This window comes from Cottoperca gobio, chromosome 6 (assembly GCF_900634415.1).
Source record: "Cottoperca gobio chromosome 6, fCotGob3.1, whole genome shotgun sequence".
Taxonomy (NCBI): domain Eukaryota; kingdom Metazoa; phylum Chordata; class Actinopteri; order Perciformes; family Bovichtidae; genus Cottoperca; species Cottoperca gobio.
In genome coordinates, this window is record NC_041360.1 from 25,208,198 (window position 1) to 25,220,482 (window position 12,285).

At 40.9% G+C, this 12,285-nt stretch overlaps 2 protein-coding genes across 3 annotated transcripts in view; both read left to right on the top strand.

Annotated features, from left to right (window-relative positions):
* Positions 1 to 3,158, top strand: part of LOC115009939 (F-actin-capping protein subunit alpha-2) — a 19,567-nt gene extending 16,409 nt beyond the window's left edge. For both annotated transcript variants that reach the window (XM_029434274.1, XM_029434275.1), the window contains exons 8-11: positions 712 to 790; positions 1,141 to 1,212; positions 1,488 to 1,550; positions 2,055 to 3,158. In XM_029434274.1, coding sequence (XP_029290134.1) covers positions 712 to 790; positions 1,141 to 1,212; positions 1,488 to 1,550; positions 2,055 to 2,195 — 355 coding nt within the window. In that variant the 3' untranslated portion in view covers positions 2,196 to 3,158. The remainder of the gene's footprint in view (positions 1 to 711; positions 791 to 1,140; positions 1,213 to 1,487; positions 1,551 to 2,054) is intronic.
* A 937-nt stretch (positions 3,159 to 4,095) lies between these two features.
* The window catches only part of LOC115009448 (suppressor of tumorigenicity 7 protein homolog), a 37,143-nt gene continuing 28,953 nt past the window's right edge, over positions 4,096 to 12,285 (top strand). Inside the window, 1 exon segment of the mRNA XM_029433409.1 lies at positions 4,096 to 4,283. The gene's annotated coding sequence lies outside the window, so the exon portion shown is untranslated.

Genomic DNA, 12,285 nt, shown 5'->3' on the forward strand with positions numbered 1-12,285 from the left:
CTAAGTGGAAACACATTATACACACAAAGCAGTGCACTGTTTGATTCACAGGCTCGACTCTCAGGGCCACCAGGGTTTGTAGAATTCCCAAAGATGGCTACTTAATCAGACTTCATTTAAAGAAGATGTTGAAATACTGAAGAAGCTCAAAAAGCCTGAAATGTTTCATATGTAGAAGACGCATCAAAGCGTTCCTTTAATTGGCTCTGAGCGCTGAGCGTCAGACTGTCGGGCCTCACAAGTGGCTGAGCTGCTTCTGATCGGGTTAATCTAACGGGATAAGAAGTGCACACATCCTCTCCGCCGCTGCTTTTACTGGGCTTACGGGTTGTTGGGTGTAAAGATGCGGCAGCTCCTGAATGCGACTGTATTGTAACCGCCATGTTTCTGTAACGAAGCTGTGGCGAAGATTTAAGGATGCAATGAGAATATGAAACTGAAGATGACAGAGGCAGCGGAAACCGCTAAAGTTTCTTTAATTCAAGGTTATACGAGTGCACATGAAACTCGTGTGACAATGCCGTGCGTCTTATCTCTCTCTTTGGAAATCTTCTCAACTGACGACAGCATGGGGAATAATTCTGTCTCCTGAAGCAGACTTGGCTTTTTGAGCAAGCACGCAGTTCAGCTGCAGGTTCAGTTGCCAAGTTCTGGATATTAAGAGACGTAATGGATGATTAAAGTCTGGCGTTCCTCTTCCTCTCTGCACAGGAATGGACGCTGGAGGTCAGAATGGAAATTCACCGTCTCCCCCTCCACCACTCAAGTGGCCGGAATCATGAAAATCCAGGTATTATATTTAAATCTTCCTCTCAGTGAAGTGTGTGTGTGTGTGTGTGTGTGTGAGTGTGAGTGTGAGTGTGTGTGAGAGAGAGCCGTGCACAGCTTCAATACGTACTTGAGTATCAAGTGTGGCTTTTTTTTATCCGTGCACAACGAGATAAATTGTGTCAGCATCGTCACTTCTTTACTTTCTAAGACTTATTGTGGGTTTCTTGGTGTGCGTTTGTCATCTCGATGTTATCGCCTCGTTATCTTTCAGAGTGGTTTTGTCCTCACAGCTTGTGCTTCTCCTGGGTTGAGTTACAGAATGCACTTCATGCGCACGATGAAGATGAACTAAACCTTTAATCGTTCCAGGTTCATTACTATGAAGATGGAAACGTTCAGCTGGTGAGCCACAAAGAGGTCCAGGAGTCCATGTCAATTTCTGTGAGTGTAACCAGACACGTGATATTATGTGCACACTGATGTGACGTGAGAGCTGCAGCAGTAATATGACTGCTGACCTCTCGTATATTAAACATATTATTCTCACTATCAGTTTAACCTCAAACTGCTGTTTTGATTAGCCGACAGCTCCCCGTGGACGAGTGCGTCCCTGATTGTTTGCACTGTGGAGGTGTTGGCGTGTGTATTCTCTGATGTTCTGACATTTGTAAACACCCAGTCTTTCCCCACTTCTCTTCTGTCTGTTCATCTTTCAGAATGAGGCTTCAACTGCAAAGGAGTTTGTTAAGATCATGGAGGCTGCAGAGAACGACTATCAGGTTTGTAAATGACCATCTTAACTCGCGTGTACACGAAGAGGATCGATGCCTCCCACGCTCATCTGGAACTTTGTTTTCTAGTGATTGTGTGAGATGCAATCGGCTAAAAACGAGACATCGGGAAGCTCTCGTGTTTAGTTCTTGTCAGGATTAAATATGATCCTTCACTTTCACGCTGCAGGATTTTACTCACCATAAGATTTTTCAGCTAAATGGATTGAAACCGTCAAAGAGTTTGGATGTTGTATTTTTAAAGAGGAATGTTTAATTTTAAGGTCCTTATTTGACTTTCCAGAATGTGCAGAAAACACTGTCGTACATCAATTGTGATTTTAAAGCATCATCTGACGAATCATTGAAAGTTTTAGTTCGTCATCTCAAAAGCTTCTGATCACACAACATCCAGACCTTTCAGCTGGAAGTAATTTAAATGCATTTCACTGAATGTTTGATCTCTTTTACTTATTTATAACTCTCTACCTTCCTCTCCCTTATTCCTTCCAGACGGCCATCAACGAGAATTACCAGACCATGTCGGACACTACCTTCAAAGCCTTACGCCGCCAGCTTCCTGTGACACGCACCAAGATCGATTGGAACAAGATCCTGAGCTACAAGATTGGCAAAGAAATGCAGAATGCTTAAAAAAAACAGCAGAGAACATAAAAGACAAGCCCCCCCCCCTTCCCCTCCCCCCCCCCAACAACGTTGCATGACTGGATAGTTGTATCGTCTTTGTACAGAAATTAGAGAAACTGGGACAAAGAAAGGTTTTGGTCTCACAGCCAGGTGTCACAATACACAGTCTACTTTTATTGATGTTGTTTTGTTTTTATACAGACACGTTAACTCCTGTAGTGAATCTATGATGATGAAGATAATCGGAAATATCACAAGACATAGGAAAAGGGGGCGAACACTTGTATGCAAAAAACATCCTTATAAAACACAATATCACGTGTGCAATATTTATTGTGTCGGTGAGACCACGCCTTTTTATTTGACCTGCTGAAAAACTATTTAAATTTGCGATCGATTTTGGGAGAATTCTGTCTGCTTTCACAAAGGAGCGCAGACGTTTGGCTGAAAAGAACGACTCCCTTCACGTCACGGTTAATGTCCCATATGGTTCAACGAGAAAAAAAAAAGAAGTTCTTTGTTGTGTTCATTGAACGGTATCTTTGGCACAAGCAGTCACCACTGTCGGCCACTCGATGTTCTTGTTCCCTGGTTCTTCCCTCACCGTGTGTCCTGTGCGTGAGCTCTCGAGCTCGCGGCGCTCCTCCGGCTAATTTGCCTTTTTGACTTGACATCGTCTGAACTCTCACTCAGCGCAGGGAGTTCTGTGACCACTTAACAAGCTTAATTAACATCAGTCGCTAAGCAATGTGCATAATGTCCAATTTACAATAAAATCAAAACGTATCACATTCTCCTCCAGTGCTTATTTTTATTAACAAAAACAGAACCTGACTGTATTATATAACAAGGCACATTGTAATATATACCTGTATGAAACATCCTGTCTGTCAGTTTGGTGATTTATTTCCATGAGATTAATTGTAATTCAGTCACAATTATGTTGCATTAAATGACAAATTTTCTATTTATTGACTCACTCATAATTTCTGACACCATTTTGCAATATATATTTTTTTTAAAAGATAATCAAACTCAAGGTTTAATATAAAAACTGCATCCAACAGGTATATTTCAGTGAGATATGACTGCACAGATGGGTCTTTTGTCTACTGTTTGTTACTACTTCCCATAATTAGCAAGTACGTAGACGAGGAATCGTAGAAAACAAAGACTTTCTCTGTGGTTTTCATTCATGGACTGATTTTATTGAGAGAACACTGCACATGTGAGATGCTGCTGATCCCTGTTCTTGAAGCTATGACCACAAACTGCAGATTTGGGGTTTTATTTAAGGTTAAGGATTTTTAATCATTTCCATTTACAAAATGTGATAGCATTAGTTTTTGCCATCTATTAACCGAGGGAATCTTTTCCTTTACATTTTGGATCAATTTGATCACAAACAAAGAAGAAAAACAAATAAATGAATGTACTAATAATAATGGCTGTATGCAAATGTTCTTTTACCTGATTCATTTTCATATATAAAAAAGGGATCAGCAAGAATAGTATAATATTTATTGAAATTTACATAATAAATAAAAGCAGTATTAATGCCAGAGTAAACTGTATTGCACAGGTGAATTATTATTGCACAGAAAACCCACTTTAGAAACATAAATCCTGTGTATAAATGTGGCAACATAAGCAGAGGTCCAGCAGGTATGAAAATGTAATTCTGATGCACAGAAGAACCACGCATGCGCAGTAGGACAACCGTTACACATTTGACAGTTGACCGCTAACGCTCCTCTCATTGTGGGGTAATGTTAACAGACGTGTATTTTTCCATTTATCATATACCTAATAAATATGATACGATATTATATGATCCGTTTTGAGTGGCTGCAGGTTAAACTTGCCTTAAGATAATACAGGTAAATCAGTGACAGCGACATCTTGAGGCGGCGCGAGCTAACTGTCCAGGTTAGCGAGCCGGTGGCTAACTGCTAGCTAACGTTAGCTAGCCCCGTTTGCAGACACGTCCACACACAGTCCGCTGCTGCTGCTGGATACTACACACATGTTGAACTGCTGGTAGAAGAAATGCTAACTACAAATACGGATTTAACACATTTCGCACACATTGAGGTAAGCTCACACACACACACACACGTCGCTTTAACTATGCACAGTGCCTCCACTTTTTAAAAAAAGTTTATGTTTTGCAAACGTTACCCAGCTCTTGTTAGCAGTTAGCTAGCATGATGAGTGGCTAACACTTAGCCAAGTTTAAATGGATATCCTCATGCTTGGAAACGTGCGTGGTTAATTTTAAATACATAGTGGAGCATCAATAAGATGTTCCGAGCCACCATGTTATTACTTTTCCTTGCCAAGCATCATGAGCCAAACTCCAGAGAGCAGAGCCTTATAGTGTTTTAATCATCTCTTATCTGGTACTCCAGAGTTTACAATGTCATTCTGGTCCCGCTGTCTGTTTGCCAAGTGTTCTCAGTTCTGTTAAGGATGCGTTTAAAGAAGATTGTGTAAGATATGTAAGCCCTAACTTAGATCCCAAGTGTACCACTGCTTGTTAGCCTTGTGGACCTCAAGTGTTTACCTCTGCTGGGCGTTCAATGTCGGCTCAGTGGTCTAGTTGGCATTATGTGCCGCCTTGCTCTCACAGCAGCGATGAGTCTCTTGTGACTGTGCTGAGCAGCAGATGGAAGAATGTGCTCTTTTAGAAAGCCAGCTGGCTCTATCTAGAGAGGACAGGAGAGTATTTAGACACACAGGGCTGGTTGAGGAGTGTATGTATGTGTTGGAACTGAGCAGTCATAACCAGAAAGCATGGAGGTTTGTGTGTCAGGTTTAATGCAGTTCATGCTGCTGAGTCACTGCTTGCATAGGGTAGATGTTAATGTGCAGTGTGTGTATATACTGCTGGTGCCTTCTGAATTAGGAGTCTGACAAAACCCCAGACCTCCTACATAAGTCTGGATAAGTCTATTTATACATAATTTAATGTAATTTGTCAGGCATGCTGTTTCACACCTCTCAAATATGGAAACTCTGTTTTATATCATGTTAAACTGAATATATTTGGGTTTTGGACTGACAAAACAAGACATTTAAAAACTGGGATGCACATATTGGTAACTATTTTCTGATGCACTGAGAAAATAATCATTAGTTGCAGCTAATTCTTGATATATGATCATATTGCCTACCCTCTAACAACATGCATCATCATTATCATTTGCCATTTCTTGGCAATAGACAAAAATACATGCAGGAAAAACATTGCATTACCAAAGAGAAAGTATGTAGAAGCCCTGGGATCACAATAACCTCTATTCTTTTTTGTATTAAATGAGTAATGAGATATTTTACCAGGTAGAAATGAGTCAGAATATACATTTCTGACACTATCTTCAACAACAGCAGATTTTCATAATCAAGTGAACCCTTTGGTACTGCTGACATGGCACATTTTCACTTCTAATCAGTGTAATGTGTATGTAGATTTAGGATGGACGAATACGCATTATTAGATAAACTGCGATATTTCCATGCTGCCACAACATTTAAGCAACATTAAGTTTTGACCTTGGCTGTGCATAGTTTCCACCTTATCAGATTGAACTCCTAACATGCAGGTAACCGCTCTCTGCTGTAACTTTGTATTGGGATGTTGGATGGAACTGAAAAGCAACAGCTGCTCGACTCTGACTGACCTTATGTTAAACTGAGAGTAATGTGTTACATTACTTCCTCTTCCTCATTAACGCCACTATATAGGTCGTTCTTTCTTCTTACTTCTCCTTGTACTATGAAAGTTTAGATTTTTTTTTTTAACTGTGGGATTCCCCTTCTAAACTATCAGCTGATTATTACCCACTTTCTCTCAACTTTCCTCCAACCGTAATGTAATTGGTGGTTTCTTGCATTTCTCAGAACTATTTTCAGCATCCCCCAGAGGACTTGCCTGGTCCTGTTGCAGACATACACCTCAGCTGGCAATAGTTTTAATATCAGCAGGAGAGAGACAGATTCCTCTTGGCGAATAAAGTCTTGCTTCTCTGTGTCGATAGAATATTGAGGCTTACTATTGTTTCGTGTCTTTGATAAATTGATATCTTCCTGTCTGGTTGTAGAATTTCAGTGTAAAACAAGAAGATCAAGAAGAAACTTGACATTTTCCGTTAATGTTTAACTTGAGATCTTCAGTCAAACTACTCTGTAACTGTCTCAAAGGTATAGTCGTAACCTTGTGTCTCTGTTTAGACAACTGGAACACAGGAAATTGTAGTACGATGAGGTGGAATAAATATAAAATCAGAAGATGATCCATTTATTGAGTTTGTTGTTTATTTTGGTAGACATGATAGCCACAGTACCAGCAGCTTATGGGACACAGCGTTAGTTGCCAAACTATTTGACAGATGATACCTTCACCCTGAAGCTTCGACCTGGTATACATGTGTTTCTGTCGTCAGTCTGAATTTAAAATGGATCAACGTCAACTGGACCTGTGACCGACCTGAGTTTAATATGAAAGGATAAAAACACATTTAGCCAAATAAAATAACCAGAGGATGAATATGAATTTATGATCCTCATATGTGCAGTGACCTAAAGCCCTGAGTGTGAGTTATTGACTTTCCATAAGATAAGTTCACCAAATAAAGACATAATGTCGTTACTTTGCCTTCACTGTCATGTTTAATTTCCTGTGTTAATGTTGCAGTGGTCAGTTAATGAGCTTATCAGTTTTACAGCTTTGTTTAGTAGACCGGATCTATGAATAGAAAGAACATTCGACACAATAACATAGTAAAAGAGAGCGGGTCAAGTCATGTCTCTTACTCAACATGCAGCATGTCTTGTGGCCGCATTGCATACATTGCAATATATATTGGAGTCTGAGCAGCTTTTATGAAAGGTTTCTCCCTGTACATGTTTCAAATAGCTAAAAGTGCTTCTTGCCCAATGTGATGTCATGTATGTTTGGGTAGTTAACCGTGGGAATAAAATAAATGATGCCTCCACAAAGGATAGAAATACATAACACATCCTCACAACACTGAGGATTACATCAAATAATTCATATGGAGGACTTTCCTCTTTCCTGAGGTTGTTTCGAATTTCCTTTTTATTAGGGGTGTCACGATTTAATTAAAAAAACAAATTGAATCGTGACCTAAGATTCACGATGGATTTGGCGAATCGTGACCTATAAGTCCCATGACTCCTTGATGGAGTGCATTAAAGAAAGAAACTTCAGAAACCACTGTGATAAAGGGGAGAAGGCCAAAACACCTGGTGATTTTGATGGATCTGAAGCTCAAACCGGCATTCACCATCCTCCATATACTTCTGCATCCTGTACGCTTATAGTGCAGAGTTTTTGTTGCATAAATTATGATCATTCATCTAGAACATTCTCACACCAGCATTTGCATCTCTTTTGAGTAACTTGATGATCACGTTGAAGGTTGACCTAAGGTAGACACCCTTCGTAATTGTGTCGATTGCTAAACTCGGCATAAGTTGTTTCTGGCACAGTTTCCCAAATATGTTTGATCCTGGACTCTGAATGGAATAGACATTATAATGTTGATGTGCAGCCATAAGACTCACAAGGTCAGAGCGTAAAGAGAGATTTACTGACACCATAGGAGGGATGAAACGCTCTATTTAATGGTCACACATGCAGAGCACACAGCGCACACAGTGAAATGTGTTCTCTGCTTTTAACCCATCCTAGTACCAGGAGTCTAGTACTAGGAGCAGTGGGCAGCTAATGTACAGTGTCCGGTGCCTTGCTCAAGGGCACCACGGCAGGGTAGGAGGTGAACTGGGACCTCTCCACGTAGCAGTCACACTCCATTTTTTTTAGGTTGAGTCGATGACTTGAACCAGCAACCCTACGGCTCACAGTCCAAGCCCCTCCTGACTGAGCCACTGCTATCAACTGCTAGTGGCCCTTGGAGCTGTGCTGAAAGTGAAGAAGTGGCATATGATGTGTCTTTATGTTTTTGTGGAGAATGCTGGCAGTGTTGAAGACCAAGGATGAAAACTTACATTTGGGTTCAGAAAGATTCTGCAGGGCATTCTTACCAGGCTTCATATCCCCGAGAATTCCTTCATGCATCAGAAATAAAATCTCTTTGAAGACTGGATTTCTTTTCAACAAACTTTTTACTGCAAAAAGATTCCAACATTGTCGGCCTGGGATGGTGCAAGTGAAGCCTCTCCACTAGGGACAAGGAATTGTTTTTGAAAATACAAAAATAAGCCTGGGAAAGTATGTATCGGCATTGTTTTCCATACATCACACTGAAAACTGAACATCCAATCCAAAATCAAGGTGCTGTACATAAGTTTAAAATGAAAGGATATAGAGAAACCCTCTGAGTTAGCCTAAAGATATGACAGACACCACATATATTCACCACAAAGCCAGACCAGACTGGTCAGGAACCTTTATTTAGAACCTGTGCACTGCTTTGGTAACACGATCTCAGCCAGATATGTGTGCCCTCCCTTTGACGGGACAGGCTGCCCTGCTTGGGAAAACCACAATCTTTCTGTCTGCATTCAATCAGCTGTACCCATTGAGAACATCCACATCATAAAGCCTGGCCCACCCTTTAGACTTTTGCATCTTGAAGCACCCAGAATGGTAATTTAAGGGAAACACTCTAAAGCCCTCACAGCTGGCTCTCTAATATCTGACCCGCCATGCCAGAGAGGGCTGTGGCCAAGTGAGGGAAAGGTCAACGCTGCTACATGGGTACCCTGGCTGTCTAAACATGTCAAAGACTGCTAGATAGTGAGAAGCTTGGAGACTAAGACACTTCAAATATATCTTTTAAGTTTGGTCAAAGTTGAGATGTGGATTGTGCAAAAGGTGCTGGAGCTAAGTAAGAGCAACATTTCTAATACTTTGTGAATTACTCCAACTCATCCACCTCAATGCAATCAACACGTGGTTCACGATGTTTGTGTGCAGTTTAAGAAACTAGCATCTCTGTCTGCAGGACATGGTGTTTATGGAGCAGTTAAGACTTCCAGAAGATGATGACTTGTCCAGCAGCAAACATCTTACACTTCACTGAAACATTTGTGATTGTGACAGTTTCTTTCACGTCTTTCAGTTCCCCAGGAGTCGGAGGAATGCATGTTTGCAGCAGGTTTAGCTAAATAATGAAAGCATAACCTTTTGTAGTTTCACCTTCAGGCGCTGGACTCATTAACAAATTAAATACAAAAATGAACTCTGTACAATAGTTTGTTAAATGCCAAAGAGCTTAGATAAGCAGCTAACAGCCAGGTGTTATTTCACCTCCCTCTCTTTGCATACAGAGACAGTTTGATGAATGATCTGTCCAATTATCCCATATTTGAATATACTCATCAGTTGGGTTCTGTTACATTGATCACAATTAGGACAAATTAAGTTTTATAATGGTGCTCAATTACCTCTCTGACATTAAAGTTGACTTAGTTCTGCCTTTCTGTGTTTTATTCCCTGTTTTTGTTTGAGATAATTTGCCTTGCTTGACATTGCACATCCTGCGTTGCTACTATTGTTCATGCGCACATTCTGTTGTGGATGCTGAAACAATATAGTGTGCAGCCCTAGAGGGAATATAGAGGGGAAAGGGAAGGGGACATTTTGCTGTTAAAATGGTTAAATACAGCAGAGCAGTTACTGAACACGGTTGTTTTGTTTCCTCCCGAACTAAACGCAAAACTGTATGAAAATAATTGCTCTTTTTTCAGATAGAAGATAGATAAAATATGGTAGATGTTTATCCTAAATGTGAAACCGAAGGTTGGATCGTATCAGAAAGCATCACAGTGGGTAGAGAGAAGTATTTGTGACTCCTTTTTTAATGTGTTATGTGGTGCACTGAGGAGAGTGTGAGATGTGAGCATCAGAACCCTAGATCATCAGAGAAGCACTGGTTGTACTGGTTGTACTGGATGGGTGTAAGGACAAGTCATTACAAAATCTAATTTGTCATGTTGCCAGAGGCTGTTGAATGTTGGTGCCACTGGAGGTTGGATCTTCGATAGTACAAAGTGGTGAAAGAACACAGCGTCAAGCTCTGGCTGTGGAAAGGAAGAGGATTTATGAATGGAGAGATTACTCTTTTCTATCCACATATTTCATTTAGTTTTCCCAGTGGTGGGTAGTTACGCGTTACCCCCCCCGAGTAGAAGTAGTTGTTTGGTGGAATACTTTTACTCGAGTACATTTGTGATAAAATATATTCACTTCTACTCCTTTTCATTGCTCCACACTTCTAGCTACTTTTACTGATGCATTTAGCTATAATTTTGTTTTTGATTCGGCTGAGCTCACACTCACGACAGCAACTGTCAAATAGCCTACCAGCCAATCATAGCACTGCAGATGGAGCGTAGTGGTGGCCTTACCACCACCACCTCCCCCCCTTCAATTGTCTACAGTTCAAGATCATAGCAGAAGATGAAACGCCTCCCTCGCCTTCAGAAGAGGCACATGCACCACCCTTCCCCAACAGATCCTGTTCGCCTTTCAAATGACAATGAATAACATATTATATATTATTGTCATATTATGCCGTGCCGACTCTGTCAGCCCAAAACAATGGACGTCTCGACCTTCAAGAATTCAACATCGAATCTGAGAAAACATGTGAGGATATGTTTGAACGTAATACATCGATGTTATTAGTTTTTGAGCACTTTTACTTTACTTCTACTTGAGTCAGTATAATTAAGTAACAATACTTTTACTTGAGTAGCCTACCGTTTTTGTTTACTCTACCCACCACTGGGTTTTAGTACACGACCACCTCAACTGTGTGAGTACGAAGCGGGACACTGTTGTCAAAAGAGTAACTGTGCTTAGCAAATGTATCCTGGGTCAGATAACAAATGAAAGAATCCATCCTTCATGCATCGTCCACCCTGACTGAGCTTTTCAGATTAGTTCAATTCAAAGGAACTGTTGAAGAAGAAGTGACAGCCCACTGCGCCTGTCTCTTTATCAATTTCTTGCTTTGTGCATTTACTTCAGTGGGTTTTTGACCTTGGAGCCATTTATTGATGGTGCAGCCAGGGAATGTTTTTGTCATACACTAATGCAATTCTATTGCTGTTTAATGAAGGTATTGCAGTCTTCAGTATCAGCCACAATAGGAACATTTGATGTAGTTTTGGTTTATCGTTTTAACATTCATATTTAAATATCTCTATCAGACCAGTAGTCATTTGATTTCATCGGTTGTCCATGCATCAGTGGACTAGTAGTAGCAGCTCTGGGTGGCTGGGGAAACACAATTCCCCATTTTGACCAGTTGGTGTCAGTAGTGACAGTCGCAGCGTTCCTGACCCAGTTAGCTGAATTATGCCACTGCGTTTGAATTGTGACCCAGTGGAGGTAATCAAAGCCTCACCGACCTTCCTTTTGTGGTACAGTCTGGTTCCTCTGAAAGACAAACAGGGGGGATGATTGTGTGGTTATCTAAAAACTACCAATCCCTGCTGATGTCTGCTCGGTGAATGTGGTGGACAAAATCCTTTTTTTTCACACCAGATGGCTTTGAGTGCTGTAAATGCATTCTCGTTAGATCAGGAAATGCCCACCAGTTAAATGCTAAATCTGACCACCAGCAGATATGCTTCTGGCTGGGTGGTTTGTCAAGCCACGGTGTGGAGCTATAGGTCATGTGTGACTCAAACACGCTGTCACTGAAGAGACAGAGGCTGACGTTGACAGTGAGCGGCTCTTCACTGGCTCTTCAGTCTTTGGCAAGAGGCTTTGTCTTCGTTCGGTAGCATTTTATGACGGATCTCGCAATTGTTTTATGAGCCAAATACTATAATTTTGGGTGGCGTTGATGCAGGATTCTTGATTCCTCTGTCAACAAAAGAACTCAAATGTGCTGTGGTCTTGCTTGTTTAAACTTCTGAAGACTCGCACTCACACAGGAAGCGCACTCTACTGCCAGATGTCCAATTAGTTTGTTCAGATACTCAATTACTAAATCAGATACTAAATCAGAAAGATACTGTTATCGAAATCTTCTCTGTGCAAGATGTTCAGTCTTGACGTTTATGGTTTGTCAAGTGTAAGAGAAACATTGTGGGG